Raw genomic sequence first — 17,224 nt, 5'->3', positions numbered from 1 at the left:
TAAAAATGATCGCACCTATAGGGCGTTAAAATCGCATATACAGCGTCAATCGCGCAACAGTCTTCGTTTGTACGACTGACAACGCGGTTGTCAATCGTGTAGTACTATATAATAATAACTTGTAAAAATTACTGCAGTAAAGTGTAAAAACAGAATTTTGTATCATATTTTCACTACACAAATATATATATGTTATCATAGCCATCATTTCAAAGTGTTATTTTGTACAGTTGTATAATATTTAATTTATATATAATAAATAAATGGATCATAAATATAAATTACAAATGGAAACAAAATAATCAAATAGCTAACTGTCTTTTTTCTACACATTGCATGTACAAAAGATGGAAAGAGACCCATTACGTCAATTTCAAGAAGCTTATATAAACTTCTTGATCATTTTTCGAACCACAAGCGATTGAAATATTTAGAACAAAGAAACTATAGAGTCGCTTTGATTTTAATCTTATTTTTAAAACGAATGTTTATTAAATGTTAGCAATAAGTAACAAAATATTGTTGTACTTGTTTTACGGCTTGGGATGACCTATCACAAGTCAAAAAATACATTTGCCCGAAATAACATTAGCTCGTATTTTCATAATGTCAAATGTATTGTTTTTTTAGGAATATTGCAAAACAAAAGCTAATTTTGTCTTCGTGAAAAGCATCAAAATTACTTAAAAGCGTAACGGTTATATTATAAATCGGTTTTCGGAATTACGGATATTTGAGTTTACGTTTAGTTGGAATATCGGTACATTTCTTATAATACATGCTTATTTCACATTTATAATATTTGTATGTAAGTATCTGCCCAACCCTTTATTATTACTTTTAATGAATTTGTACAAAATTCAACATAATAATATATAGCTGCCTCCGTGGCCGAACGGTTACCAAGCTGGACTGCCACGCAAAAGGTCTCGGGTTCGATTCCCGTGCCGGGAGAAATATTTGTATGGCCTACATTTATTTCTCTCGTGAGTTTGGGTGTAATTTGTGATTGTCTATGCGTGTGTCCATGGCACTCTGAGTGTGTGCGTGTTATTTATTTATATAAAAATGAATTAATATTTACAATAAAGGCTGCTCCATTACTCTTGTGTTCAAGTAATTTTCAGTCGAAACATGGTACATTTAGTTTAAGTTTCCAGTAGAAGCTGAATATGGTGTTTTTGGTCCTTTAAATTGTTGCTAGCAAAATTAGGCAGTACTGCAATGAAGTCGCAATTTAAATTAAATGTTTTAGTTCTCTTTATATTTCGTTACATGTCACTACGTTGGTATGGGTTGACTTCGGACATTTTTTTCGTGGTTTTTGTATTAGACCCGTCGTCCATTTGTTGGTAGGTCAATGAGAAAGCAAATTGACTATTCCTATGAAATAGGATAACTCACGTCATAACTTTCGCCTCATCAATAAAGTCGTCCTCGGACATAGTGCCTTCCTTCATCATCTTGACGGCGATGTCTTTGTTGCCGCGCCACTTCCCGCGCCGCACTACGCCAAACTGACCAGCACCCAATTCCTCCAACAACACTAACTCCGAAGGGTCAATCTCCCATTTATCTGTAATCACAATATTATTGAGAAATAAAACTTTCTTAGCGTGATAGGCCTTAGCAGGCAATAAATATAGTAGAAGTGTGAAGTGACCGTTCCATATCTGTAGCTGATGTTTTTTTTACCTAGCCACTGGACCAAACACAAGCAATTGGTGTAAAGTAATGATGCCCACGTTACGGGAGGTGTTATAATGCAAAGTTGCCAACTTTTTGGTTGGCCATCAAATATATTTTATGTATATCAAACTGCTGCCACTCTCTCCTACACTTGCTTTTTTAACAATGTCATGTTTTGGGCAATAAAAAACATAAATATAAAATATTGTTATTTGCTGAATTTTTTATATCTATCAAACTTACACTAACACGCTGACATTTATCGTTAAAGCTAGGAATAAATAATTTATACGTATATCATAATTGAGGCCATGAGAACCATAGCGGCCTAACTCATTTTTTTACAATATTGAGTTTATGATTTTTTCCAGTTCAAATTGATCATTTTGATAGAACCAGAAAGGCCTAAAAGTGATACAACGAATTTTCACTAGATGGCAGCATAATCATTGTTATGGTTTTTAGTCTGTGATCTAAATTTGAGGTGCCATACTGGCCTAAGTAAGATAGGCCACTATGGCTTGTCCATTGAATTAGGCCACTATGGTTCTCATGGCCTCAATTTACACTCGGAGAATAAAGTCAGTTCTTGCTTACAAGTCGCACACACTTCCATTGCCGAACCACAAAACTGTTATCGAATCGAGACAGCCAAAAGAAGGATTGTGTTTTTCATATGTGTGTAAATATGAAATTATAACTGTACTCACCATGTGATAATCCAGCAGTGGGTGGCGCCGGCCGATCGCATGGCGTAGTTTTGAGCCGCGAACAAAGGCCCCCGCTGTTATGTTTATGATAGTTTATCAACTCCGGTATGCCTGGGCAGCAATGTTTGTCTGACAGATAGAACTCTCCGCGACTGTTTTGCTTTATGTGATAATGTTTTGTTTGAGGGTGGTTTCTGCAGGTTAGAAAAATAAATATTAAGCATTTACACACTTGGTTTTTTAAAGATTTATAAAGTTTGAGAATAACATCCATAGGCGCCTTTCACACAATATTACAACAAATGACATATCATTGGTCATAATTACGCTAAAGAGATATGATTTATTTAACGGTATAAAGACGTGAAATATTCTCGTATAATATAAGTATAATTCGATATAATAAATATCGATATAATTTCTTTCAATTCAACATACCGATGGTATAACGTGCATTTTATATAAACATTTCACTTAACTATAACATTCCTAGAGTAATGTATTAAAATATAAGCTCGTCGCTCATACAGCGCACGCGATATTAAAATATGGATAAAATATATAATTGTACTTTTTGAACTAAAAAATGAGAATAAACATTGTAAAAATTAGGCTTTCTATGACGATGTGCAAAGATATGTAAAGCAACTTACACTTTGGTAAATAGAGAGAGTGTGTACATTCCTTTGGTGGACGAGTTACGGACGACGAAGCAGCCCTCCTTGTCTTCCTGCTTGAGCAGAGACTCAGCATGTTGCCGCGACATGTCGCCCACATACCATCTAAAATTGTAACATTCAGTATAAGCAGCAGCGGAATTTGAAATAATATAAACTAAAACTTATTAATAATAATGGTTTGTACAGTGTCAAAATAGTACAAAAAGCTATAAAGTTAGACCAGGAATCACGACAGTTACACAATTTTAACGAACTAATTTCGTCTAGTGTCAACTATCAATATTTAGGGCACAATTATTTTTTTATAATATCAAGTGGCGGGACGAACAAGTCGTGCGCCTGATGGTAAGCTACACGCCCGTTCATAACAATTGCAGCGTCACTCAGAGCTTTAAATCGCAAAGATCTGAGGGGCACTGCCACTGCGCCCGTCACCCTGAGACATAAGTTGAAGAGTCTCATGTGCCTGTAATTTCACCAGCACCCTTACCTTTAAAAACCGGAACACAGTAATGCTGACATTACTGGTTCTAATTTTTATGCTACTCCGGTAACCTGTCGTCCAGAGAGCGAGTTCGATTGCACGTATTATGTAGTGCTGCCTATAGAATGAACAAAATGCGCTTGCATGAGCTCGAAACAGGCACTCTCGATTATTGTCTAATTAGTTCGTCTTGAATCTTATCAATAGCAGACGTACTACCATCTAACTGTGATGGTATGCTCTGGGAAGGTAACATTTAAGAAAATGTTTCTCAAAAGATCCATTTAATCTTATTCAAATTCATGGCTGATGAAATGATACGAAACATAGTTGTGAATATTTAGTGATCCTTCAGAGGAAGATTCACTGAGAGCAGTGAATGTGTTAGTTAAATAAACTTACATTATTATTATTCTATTAATAATGTAATTCTTAGTATGATGTCAAAAACTACAAGTTTCCTTCCTGTAAGAGCCAATTTTCTATTGGCCCTTATTTCTATCTACTCTTAAGTCAATTTCAAATGTGTAATGAATGATACATAACATCTGAAATTGACTATTTTAATACTTGTCAAAGTAATGTTTAAAATGTTTTTATCATAATATACACTAAGAAATACTTAATTCAGTAATACACATTTTACTATTGTTTCACACCAAAAATTAATCTAAATTTAATTATATAATTTTATTTAGGTTAGAAAAATATTTATATAGAATAAAATTAACAAAGTACTTACTCATATTTTTGTAATCCTATAGTTTCCTTTTCCTTGACGTAATTGCTGGGTATGTATCCAATGGATCTATAATGCAATTTATACTATGTATTTCATTTATAACAATTGAGAAGTGGATTTATCCACTGTTTTTTCTTTACCGTTCACTTGGCGACATAAGACCAAAAGTATACAAATATCAAAGCCATATTTAATCTATCTATGATGGTATACCTATTCCGTTACACCCTGTATAAGAAAAGCAAACAACATGTATTCCTCTTCTTTTTCTTTGTATTTTAATTTTAACGTACAAAAAAGAGAAGGAGAATGAAAGTTATTTCTTTTAAGTGTAGGAATGCCATAAGTGGTTGTTTAAAAATATGCCTGTAAATTCTTTTACCGAGATAAAATTATTCTTACCCATGTTCATTTTTAACTTTCCACCAATGCTCTTGGGAATCATCTATTACTTCATATTCTGCACCCTGCACATAAAAAATACAGGGTAAAAACCCATTTAGTATCCCGACGACCTAGGTGGCTCAACAGCTAAACACTCGCCGGGACTACATGAAGTCCTGGGTTGGATTTCCAGTGACATCAATTTCGGAAATATATTTTAAAGTCTGTTTGGTTGGCCGGGTATTCCAATTTCCCCAGGATTTCGTTCTCTTTAACAATAACTATCTCAGCTCGTTTTTTAATAGTTTGACAAAACATTTTAATTTATTTTTTAAATCTTAGCCAATTTTTCAAGGTTTTTTTCCTTAAATATTACTCATACAAATAAAATATTTCAAAACGTATTATCTAATATACTATGTTGTCCAGAAATATGAATTTCTAAGTTGAAGCACAAAAGAACATGTTAAACTTCGGAAAAGAGGTGACGGGGAAGAATTTAATGATTAATATATTTGAGTAATGAAATGTTATCATCAAGTAGTTACAAATTTATGTGTAATAAATTAATTTCAAAATTATGTGAAATAAATTAATGTACAATAAAAGTTCAGTGCCACTAAAACATTTCATACATTGTACTTCCTACATCTCTAGTAAAATTAACAATAACTCGGGAACAAACGCGATTAAATGAATAAGTTGCATTTTCCTTTTAATTATAGTGTCGGATGGTTCTTAGTGAGATGTAGCTTCAACTTCCTTGGTGGAAAATCCAAACATCTAACGCGCAGGAGGAAATACAGCGTTTGTGTTAAAAAAAAGTACGTAAATATCTACTTACTTTTTCTAAAGAAAGATCCCCACTTTCAACAGCTCTAAATGAGTATAGAGCTACCACAACTTTGGATCTCGGTTTCTCCTGAAAATGTAAAGTCTCTAGTTTGAGGGTATTCTAAGCTTACGTAAGCCTGCAACGGCGAATGTAGAGGGTTCAATTAAGTGAATGCTCACTTTGAGTTTCGCCGACGGAGTGCCGGGAGGCGCGCCACCTCCCCCGGGCATCGTGACGGCAGCAGTGACCGCTGCAACCACACGAATATTTAATATCGTCATACACTCTCCTTAATGATTAGTAACAGTTTAAACTATGAAATTTAATTACTTAATGGCGGCCGCTTTATAAGCATTATATTTCGACAAAATACTTGTGGTCCACAAAAAACACTTTTTATATGAAGCACTAGCTCTACAGAGCTCAGTTGTTAGACGTTACTGTCAACTAGTGTACCGTAACGGAACGCGACATGTACTGCCGTCGCGACGCTACATTCGGAAATGAAGGAAAAAAGGTAAATACCTTATGCGGTTAATATTACTAATTGGTATTTATGCCTATCCAAACCAGGAAAATACAATGGGTCAATAACAACTATCAGTCCCCTCTTTGCTGTAATCGGATTTCCACTTAAAAATAATATCTGATGATATGATAAACAACGAGGAATATTATAGAAACGAAACCAAACAAATTCACAAAATGTTCGATCACCTTCAGATCGAGACGTTAATTTTATTGTAGTCTATGAAATCGATAGACAACACAAAAAATTATGATGCCATTTTACTCTGCCAACACAACACTGCGCAACTTTACAAACACCAATTTAGTAGTTGAATCACTGAACAATATCACTGTTTAAGAGCTACACACAAATTTTACACCTGACTTGGACAAGAAAGTGAGTGCAACGAGACGAGTGAACGCAACCGGTGGCCGCGAGGCCACGAATAGAGGTCAACCGAAATGTTCCGTACCCTCTAACGCTGGCAGGAAGGATGATAGTGACAGACATGGTATCTTGGATTTCTTCTTGGTAACCATTGGTTCGTCTTCCGATTTATTCGGTAGCATGAGGACGATACAGCGCCGGACTTCCGCGCGCGACACCTGGCCCCGACTGTCGACTAAACGTGTCAATGTACCGCAAAGGCAAGGCGCTCTCCACAATGACGCCAATACAGCCTCCCATCGATCGATACGGTAAGATGTCAAGATAACAAATACACTTTGTTAATCACTTTTCGCAACCATTAACAAACTTAATGGAGTGTGACAGCTGGATGATATCAATCGGAGCAGTATTTCAATTTAGTTTAGTGTAGAATACAAAAATATTATTACAAAAATATTTCCAAAATTTTAATGGCACAATTTTATTTTCATACAGTTATAATTAATTTATGTATAAAATAATAATACATTATTGGTGATATTTAAAACCAAAGTAAAGCGATAGGTTCCATGTAGACCTAACCTTTACGTTCGGCGAGACGAGGTGGCGAGCGAGGGCTTCAAAGATGGTCGCACGCGGCCTACATTCACTATTCGATGTGCGCGCGCGCAGGCGGTCCACCTTCTCCGTCGCACTTAGCCGTTATTGGTAGAGTCGATAAGGGACGGAAGAATCTACGTTAGTAACGACAAAACGATTCGCCTATGTAGAGAATAAAGTATATAGCAGACAGCCTTCTGTAGGAGCCTGACTCTGTTGCGCCAGAGGCTAGTATTTATATTTTTCCATGTCTTTGTACACAAATAAACTAAATTTAACATTTTAACTACACGGATGACGATTCCACACGGAAGGAAGTAATTGTAAACACAAGTATGTAATCGTAATGAGGAACAAAATTATATTGTCGTATCAATCGTACCAACGGTGTGACGAGCTCATGATTAGTTTATTTAGCACTGTTGGTTTAGCTTTTAATATATGTATATAGTTAGATATATATAGATAGTTTTATGACGCGTTTGTGAATGGAAGGATTTTAAGAGGAGGTCTCGAGGACTTCCTTTGACCAGATCAGTACTGTCCTCAAAAAGGTTGGGATACGAAGTGACAAGAATTAAAGAAGTTGTGTGAAAACGGTAGTTGATGTATGCGAGGCTAGAAAGCTGTGTCAGGATAGAGTAAGGTAGCGTTCCATGGTCTTTGCATACCCCTACTGAGGGACAAGGGCGTGAGCTGTATGTAGGTACGAGTATATTGGTTTAGAAAATGTTCAAATACTTTCATTAATTTAAAATATTTAATGTACAGATGCATTCGTTGAATGTAATTGGTGTTAATTACATTAAACGGTAAAAAAAAATAAGACAATGTATTGTTGCGCTACTTATATAATCAAATGAGCATAGCGAAATGAGTTAATTTTAAGAATTGAACAAAGGGAATCTTGCTACTCTGACTGCGAAACGAAAAAAGATGAAAACATTATGCTAATATGGATAAAACAAAAAGTGGCATTGATGCATTAAGAAATTTTGGAATAAACACAAAGACCACTAAAAATACATCTTTCAAGTAAATACGAAGTGGTGATACTCGTATACTAACAATAGAAGACCGAGTAGACAACAAATATAGATGTATATCGATAAAGTATTAAATTAACACAAGGGTAATCGCGAATAAAGTCAAAACATTACGATAGGCAGTATTAATAGTGACAATCAAGATTCGTGTTTTTCCAGTATACCTACTTTTTGAAGTTAACTGCAAAATCACAGAAGGATAGAACTATTTATTTTGAGTCTATTGAAACACAGTCCCCACGCCCTCAGTATGTAGTATTTATTACTGTTGTAGTAATTATATTCTAGAGTCGTAGAATTTATTACACGTTATTAATGAGTTATGATATCGTGTCACTTGGAAAGTCTTTAGCTAATAGGCGCAACAAATGTAACAACGGCAGATTTAATGTCCATAATAATGTCCGATGACCGCACATGATGCCAACCTCAATTACCAGAAAGACCCCGTCCAAATTCGGATACTACGGACAAAATTTCGTGGGGACTACCCATTTGTCTTGGTACGTGATCAGGTACAAAAAGGCCACATACATGTGACGTCACTGACGGGCCTCTGCTCCGGGCGGTGGGTGAGCACCTCGAGCGGGGGCTCCGGCAGCGGCCAGACGGCGGCGAGGGCGCAGCCGGGCGCCTGACGCTTCTCCGCGTCGCAGCAAGACCAACGCCGCGCCGCCCAAACGCCCGGGTGGTACTGCGCACGACGCTCGTTCAATATACACACTACAACACACCATATACACTTACCTTCTTAAATTCGCACTAACAGCCCAAGACATCACACAAAAATAAATTTCGACCACTGGTAGAAGCAAAGATTACTCAGAAAAACCACCGTGGACGTTTAATAACAATGACAAAGACTTAGTTTCAGTCAATGACACTTATAGAAATATTTTTCGTGTGTGAATAAAGATAAGTAACCAAGTTATAAGCCGCAAAATTGTGTAGAAATTATGTAGATTACAGATTTTAAAAATTCAAGTATCTAACGCAGTAAATGATGAATTTGTATAGATTATAGAAGTATGCAGTATACGCACCAGATCTGATCGCGTGAATCCAATGAACACGAACGGTGTGTTCGTCAGCGACCAGGTACAGGGTGTAGTCGGTGCTCTGCTCTGTGTACCCCACCTGCGTACACCGCCCGTCTCAACCTCAACACACCTCAAAATCTACACTAACCTCCTACTATGTAGTTATGAGTAAACTAACTAAATCACAAATTCCAATAATTTTGGGCCACTTCTAGTCACAGTATACTGCATGTGTACAAGTTAACTTATTATTATTACACACAAATTAATGAAAAAAGTATATAGCAAACTTTTTGTCATAATGATTTAACGTAATAATCAGTAAAAATATACGTAGTATACGTTTGTGGTGACATTGTGGATATCCTAAGCTTCGTTAAAAACCTATTACTCATTATAATTTACCAACCAATTAGCATGTTTGCAACGTTGTATTTTATAGCATATTTTTAAAGGAGTTACCTGAAAAGGGTACCTATACGAAGGGTTCTTTTCCCCGTCGCAATCAGGCAGCTGTTTGCTGATCTCGCCGAGCTGAGCAAGTTCCACCGTATGGATAGCTTCCGTCGCGATGCGTCCACGCTCCTTTCGACGCTACAATAAAAACGCTAATTACTTTTATACGCTATTCAACGTTTAAAGATGAGCATACTGTGTCGTAATTGACATCAAAAAATTGGACTAGTACGATTCTGGATGGCACAAAGACGTCGGAGACAGACAATCGGCAACAGGGAGAAACAGCAAGAAGCGATTAGAAGAACCGACCCTAAAGAAGATTAGAAGGACCGACAAAAAAATGATTATATTACCTAGTAAAAATTACCAAATAAAGCCTGTATATATATACTATGATGTACGGACAACAGCACATCAGACTACACATTTTTGTTCGAAAATGGCCTCCAGTGCAAGAACGCAGCGGAACAAGATACGTCAATGTGTAGCTTAATGTGCTGTTGACTGTACATACATATAAGAAGTTGAATACTTTCAACACCAAAACTTAGACTGACGACAAGTTTGAGATCACTCATAAAAAAAATTATGTAATCTTCAAAAAAAATTAATAATAAAACAAACTTTTGCACACTTACATATCTACGATCATTACGGCTATCTAAAAAGCTTTTGCTTTATGTAATCTTTATGTAAATGTGTAATCAAATCTACGTTAATATTTCCTTCTTGAACACAAGTTCACAACATCTTATTTCTAGTGTCAAATATGGCGGTTCTTGAGAGGGCGCTCCTATATCTTTTATTTTTTTTAGAGTCAATTGAATTACTTCTAATAAAATATGATAATGAAATTATATTTATAACAGTGATACGTTATTTTAATTGTATAAAGTTATATTTTAATTGTAAACATTTAAACATGTTAATTCACATAGCATGATTCAAAATAGTAACTGCGTAAGAACAATAGTTGTTTAATGTTGAAGTCAAAGAACTTTTATTTTTCGAAAATAGATAATCTTGTTTAATATATTTGAAGTAATGTACTTTAAATATGTATTAAATATTTTATTAATTTGTTATCACACTACACACACTTATACCTGTATGAATATATTGCAAAGATTATGTAAGTATTTATTCGATATTAGAGTACACACTGCAAGAAGACCACTATACACACTCATGAGATAAGTATTTACGTAGTTTATTTTATTTTATTCTCTGTTTCGGGACGCATACGTCCGTCACTCTCACTCACTCGGCTAGGGCCCATTGAAAATCAGAGTCACAACCTAGCCTTGGTTGTGACTTTAGCGAATGGGATCCTTTTGTACACGCCACAGCCGCACACATGTCAGTATAGTAAGTATTATGTAATTTGTTGTTTAAATGTTTTTTACGCTGTTGTGTTATTTCTGTTCTAGCTATATTAGTCTTTGTTTTTGTGTTTTTTTTTATAATGTGGCGTTACAATAAATGGTTTCTATTTCTATTTCTATTTATTTCTAATACATAACGAGCATTTCTAAATATTAATAACCGACTTTAAAAAGAGGAGGAGGTTCTCAATTCAACTGAATTTTTTATTTTTGCATGTATGTTACGCGATAACTCCGGTATTTGTGAACCGATTTTGATGATTTTTTTTTGTTGGAAAGAGGGGACCTCCATAGTGGTCCCATTTAATAAAAGAAAATCATCCACCTCTAAGAGTGGCTGTTCACGCCTGAAGATTCATTTTTATAAATAGCGCCTAAATTTTATTATAAGGAGCATATTATTTTAATGGTTGATTTTGCTATTCTCCAATTCAAAGCGTTTTTCTCTCTCAATATACTTTGAGTAGTGAGAACAGATTTATATTATCTCCTATGTCAAGTCCCGTATAGTGGCGAACTAGGGGATGAATCGGGGTTTGCGCACCTTCCGGTAACCGATTTCAATAAAACTTGGTAATTATATGTAATTCCGCGTATTTTTGAGGTGGGTTTTTTTAGTACTCTTTACTGAGATTATTATGACCACAAAACTACACAATAATACACAACAGTATGTTTTACTACCATGATTTTCAATTTTTTTTTTTGTGAATTTACTCCACTACTCGTTTGTTATAATTATTAATGACAAAGATCGAACATTTAGAAAAATTCGTTCGATCTGGTTGGATTCGAACCAGCACCCTCTGGCAATCCGTGCCAGATGCTCTGCCAATTAAGCCACCACGGAACGAACCGACCTTACGATTTTTTCTATGAGGTTCTTGCAGATCTTTGTTTTTTGTTTTAGCGACTTTTTTTCCGTAGCGCCATCTGTGAGAAATTTATCTCTTCACTCACCTTGACAGCTACCATCGCTGACTAGAGATGTCGCTATAATTGTATTTTTTTTAAGGTTATTGAATGTCACAATGTTTTACTGCCACGATACTCAATATTTTTGTGAAAATACTCCACTACTCGTTTATTATAATTATTAATAACAAAGAGCGAACACTTAGAAAAACTAATTCGATCCGGCTGGATTCGAACAAGCACCCTCAGGCAATCCGTGCCAGGCGCTCTACCAAATAAATTCTCATAGGCGCTACAGCAAGAAAGTCGTTAAAACAAAAAACCGAAGATCTGCAAGAAGCACATAGAAAAATTCGTAAGATCTGCTGGTTCGTTCCGTGGTTTAATTGGCAGAGCATCTGCCACGAATTGCCTGAAGGTGCTGGTTCGTATCCAGCCGGATCGAATTATTTTATCTAAGTTTGTTATTAATTAATTATTACGTTACTTAATTTAAATTCTTGTATATAATAATAATTTGAAACACTAGTACTTACTTTGTCCCTTAACAATTCGTATAATTTTGTCTTAAATAATTTAATGGGCAAGTATTTAATGTCATTTGGTACTGTATTGTACATTCTGACACACATGCACAAACAGTTTTGTTTATATTTTTCCGTCCGAGGTACTTAAAAAAATAGTAGGATTTCTGTAATTTCGAGTGTTGATGTCAATATTTTTTTCGTCCAATACAGTGAAATGATTCTTACCTGAATCTGAGTCGATCAGCACTAAAAAAATTTGATCACTTTTATTCATTTTTTATGGTCAACTCACACTTGACCAAATAATTGACTATGCTATTATATTTTTATTCAATTAAAAGATAGCTTTATTCCTTTATTTACAGCTGTTTTGTTATCTGTAAACTTATTGTTACCTCTTAAAGTAGGTCAAAGCCTCTACGAATATCATATATTATTAAATGTATGGGAGCGTTTAATGTTAAAATTGTGGATATTTCCAGTTTTATTTTTTAAAAGTTATTGATGTCGATTTATACATTAGGTAATGTACTTTCTATATCAGTTTAAAGCTTTTTGATATCTCTTATATTTCTGGAATAATCGCCTGGGCACTCTTAACGATTACACCCTGTACAAGACAGGTAGAGTTAACAAACCAAGATCCTTGAATATAGGTTTACAGGAGCCAAGAGGTGTCTTAGCACGTATACATTTTTTATGCTAATAATAAAGAAAATATTCCAAAGGTGGCAAAACCTTCTAAAGGTGGCAAAATGAGTCCAGCTTATTGGATTTCACCCACTTTTCGTTAACCGATTTCAATAATAAAACTTGGCAAATATAAGTAATAGTAAAAAGTAGTAAATAGAAAGTATTATGTAAAATTACCACTCCTGAGCTGTAAACAGGTTACAGCTTATGAGTGGTAATTCTACAGTTAATTAGTAAAGGTTTAATTTTGAAATAGAAATTAATGTACAAGGAATTTGTCAATGTTACTTTACAAATGAACCATCTCGTCCGTCTTATTACCATGGGAAAATTTATGAAAGCTTTATAAAATATTAAAAGTGTGAACATTTTTCACGTGGCAGAAAATTCAATTAACTTGACGCCGGAAAATAAATAGTAGTTCACGCTACCGTTACCACTAATTAAAGTCTGCAAAACTGAAGCACTCAGCGCAATATTCAGAGAGATTTCAACAGCTGATGCGTGAAAACAATTTCCATTTAAATAGAAGTAAAGACTTTTTAACACTGATATTCTAAAAAGAGTACATTCCATAAGTTTATTTTATAACCGTGAGTTACTGTGTGGGTGCAATTTAAGGATCTTACGAATAAGGATCATTGAAATGAACGCACAATGTGTACCAGAGTGTCGTTCACAGATAAGACCTGGCAATATGCCAACAGCTGTAACTTCGCTACATGTTACCTACAAAGCCAATTAGAGCCTGGAAGTACAACCTCTCTACTGTCATTAGAGAAATTTGAATTTACCAAAACATTATCAATGTTAATTGCTCTGACTATATCGCTACTTTTCAAGAATAGTGGCTCAACTCAAAATAGTACATATTTATCATATAACACGAATGCATTCACCATGTGCTAAATTTTATTGTAAAAAAACACACCGAGCATTTCATTGGTTAAAATAAACAAGTGAGAACATGCACCAGTGTATGTTTCGTCGTATTTGAATGTTAGTTATCCTTCAGTTGATTCTAAACCACCTTCCTGACGAATTTGTTGATTTTGAGATAGGCCACTATTCTAGAAAACCATCGATATTATCTACACAGATTTATTCAAATACAGCAAATGAAAAATTGGAACACATCGCTAATTAAGATATTGCAGTAATAAATTCTTATATTTTTCTTTAAAATGCTACGAGGACGTAGTTGGGGTAGAAAGCCAAGTAGGTACATACAAGAATTTTCACAAAGCACAGTGATTACAGAAGCCATTTTTCGGACATCGGCTTTTTATTGCAAAACCCCATAGACTTAATGATTTGAAACGTTACATAGTATTTGAAGTTACATACAGTGGCGTTATATGTATCTTGAAATAACATTCGCTGAGCAGCATGAAGGTGGGCATCAACCAAAGGGCGTCAGCCCTCATGCCTCTCTAGCATTAAATCGTCTTATCCGGACTTAGAAGGACATCCGTCAGCCGGGCAGGTCAGCTTCGCTGTTCCTCAACGGCACAACACGTCGACTTGGGGTTTCAACAAAAGCCGACGATACGAGTATGGACACTTCCTATGCCACACACAATGTGACACTGGAATTTAATTCCGGTTAAAGTCTTAATTTATATTACAAGATACAACAAGACATTTTTAGTATCCGAAAAGTGACGACCCTAACGAGGAAAAATCTTGATGTAACTAAAACTAACTATAACTTCCGAACTCCATGAGATTTGGATTTGGATTTTTTTGTGAAGTAATGAAGAATAAATATGAGACCTCAATAAAGGTATTCTCGGCGAAATTTTGGAGAAAAATAATTAAAACAAAAAATTGTTAATAATATGGCTTCGTAAAAGTTGCAACTTAATACGTACTTGCAAACTATGTATGCCGTTCTTTTGTAATTGTTTTAATTTAGGTGTAATTTGGTAGGTCCATGGATGTAAGATAACTGCCTCCGTAGGCGAACGGTTACCATGCCCGACTGCCAAACTGAGGTCCCAGGTTCGATTCCCGGACCGGAAGAAATATTTGTATGGCCTACATTTATTTCTCTCGTGAGTTTGGGTGTAATTTTGTGGTTGTCTATGTGTGTGTCCATGGCACCCGCGACACAGGGTTTCCCTAGTGCGGGGCTATGTTGAGTGTGTACGTTATTATTATTTGTTTCACTTTATCCGGATAAAATTTACTATTTTTTCCATGACTGTGCACTTTTGCCACTCGGGTATTCTACTCTTAACGTATTAATTTATTAGATCTATAGTTTTTTTGTTTTTCGTCCAATATACCATACATTACATCAATGTTCTTACATATTATGATGGTATGAGGTATGAGGTAGTACTTTATTATATGAATTTGAAAAAATCCTCAAATACATTCCTAGAATTCATCGTTGAGCAAAATATAGACGTATTCTATTGCGGTTTACGGTAACAATACTTGAGTTTAAATTGTCTCATTTATTTGATTACATACGTAAACACAACGAATATAAACGGAAATAAGGAAACTGTAAAGATAGTATTCTAACATACGAGAATTGTGATGCAATCTACGGGACCACTACACATCACTTTCGATGAAAGTAAAAGCAGAAATATGATAGGTGAATGCTGGAATGCAGCGGGAATCGTGTCGCAAGCCGGCGCCGAGTAATAAACCACTACTAAGAGGATTTTCAAGCAGGGAGCCGAGCATCGCATCGCGCACTCAAAAGCAATGTCCGCCGCGATTACGAAGTGGTGATGACCTCCGATGTATGTACAAACACTATCACATCAGATAATACATATAATATAGTATACTGATACCCAATGTCATACAAAGAAATGTCGAACTCGTAACTACGCTTATTCGGACGCTTATTTAATTTTTTTTTATAATACCAAGTGACGGGACGAACAAGTCGTGCGCCTGGTGGTAAGCGACACACCTACTCATAACTGTTGCAGTGCCACACTGAGCTTTAAATTGCAAAGATCTCAGGGGCATTGCCACTGCGCATGTCACGCAGAGACATAAGTTGACGAGTCCCATGTGCTTGTAATTTCACCAGCACCCTTACCCTTCACAACCGAAACGCAGTCATGTTCACATTACTGCTTTAGGTTAGGTTCTTAACGCTGATCAATAGGGTGATACCAAATAAACCAGCGATGCGATTGTAATAATACTCGAACAGGCCAACAGATGGCAGCTGCCTATTACATTATTGTCAAGGTTATTGCTCTTGTTCAGGCGCTTATTATAATATGTGCAATAACATATAATAGCATCGCAAAGAAGGCGAGCCAGTACTTTAATATGTTAAAGTAAAAGTCAGTGCTAAAACGTTCTTAGTTTCGAGAATAAATTCAAACGAATGTCATATATACAATTTACCAATTTTGTTATTTTCATAATTGTAAATAAATTTTCATTGAACATTCCTAAAATGTTGTTGAAATAGATGTGCATGTGCAGTGCATTTCTTTTTTATATTTTATACTTTGGTTTAGTATGACATACCTCAAATTTCCTTTAAATTTGCATTATTCAATTCTTTATATTATTTTATTTTCCAAGTTGGCGACACTTTTAAATACGTATTACAGTTTTAAATACGTACTAAAATTTCTTTTTCACTTCTCATGCTCTTAAAATTCGTATTATGCTGTGTGTAGGCTGCATAAATAGGATTTTATGCTCTAGTCTAGTGCATAAAATAAAATCGTCGTTTAAGACCGAGCCAATGACGCCTGCGCCAACAGCCACGCACACTAGAACTTTATTATAAAGTTTTATTTTGTTTTTAAATCCGTTATTTCCATTATCCATTCATCCATTAGACATAACAACTAATCGTTGTAATTTTACATTCAATTTTAATTAAATAATCGTTTATTTGTAATATTGCAGTTTAATTTCCTCGCAATAGAAGTGAAAAGCAGTGTATAACTCGTTCATAAAACCCATTTTACCCTCGAATTAAGTATCCATTATAGTATATATATATACTCGTCTCGGGTACAATGACGCGTTTTATGTACTTGTTGTACAATCTACTATTTTGTCAAGTGATACCCCATGTTATCACTAAATATGACGGGTGCATTCAAATGAAATTGCTAATTCTGATAATACATTATA

General features: G+C 35.2%; 1 protein-coding gene across 4 annotated transcripts in view; it reads right to left on the bottom strand.

Moving 5' to 3' along the window:
• Positions 1 to 17,224, bottom strand: part of LOC113235051 (tyrosine-protein kinase Btk29A) — a 32,000-nt gene that overhangs the window by 8,062 nt on the left and 6,714 nt on the right. For 2 of the 4 annotated variants that reach the window (XM_026470588.1, XM_026470591.1), the window contains 10 exons: positions 9,574 to 9,705; positions 9,115 to 9,208; positions 8,606 to 8,794; positions 5,704 to 5,774; positions 5,534 to 5,611; positions 4,708 to 4,772; positions 4,306 to 4,371; positions 3,053 to 3,181; positions 2,400 to 2,593; positions 1,405 to 1,576 (listed from right to left, as the gene is read on the bottom strand). In XM_026470588.1, coding sequence (XP_026326373.1) covers positions 1,405 to 1,576; positions 2,400 to 2,593; positions 3,053 to 3,181; positions 4,306 to 4,371; positions 4,708 to 4,772; positions 5,534 to 5,611; positions 5,704 to 5,774; positions 8,606 to 8,794; positions 9,115 to 9,208; positions 9,574 to 9,705 — 1,190 coding nt within the window. Of the gene's footprint in view, positions 1 to 1,404; positions 1,577 to 2,399; positions 2,594 to 3,052; positions 3,182 to 4,305; positions 4,372 to 4,707; positions 4,773 to 5,533; positions 5,612 to 5,703; positions 5,775 to 5,854; positions 5,863 to 6,507; positions 6,835 to 8,605; positions 8,795 to 9,114; positions 9,209 to 9,573; positions 9,706 to 17,224 lie in introns of those variants that run through there. The other 2 variants (XM_026470589.1, XM_026470590.1) reach the window with 2 other exon arrangements.

This window comes from Hyposmocoma kahamanoa, unplaced genomic scaffold (genome assembly GCF_003589595.1).
Source record: "Hyposmocoma kahamanoa isolate Upper Pololo Valley unplaced genomic scaffold, ASM358959v1 87, whole genome shotgun sequence".
NCBI lineage: Eukaryota > Metazoa > Arthropoda > Insecta > Lepidoptera > Cosmopterigidae > Hyposmocoma > Hyposmocoma kahamanoa.
The sequence above is the reverse complement of the archived record's forward strand: the minus strand, read 5'-3'. Positions and strand labels throughout refer to the sequence as shown.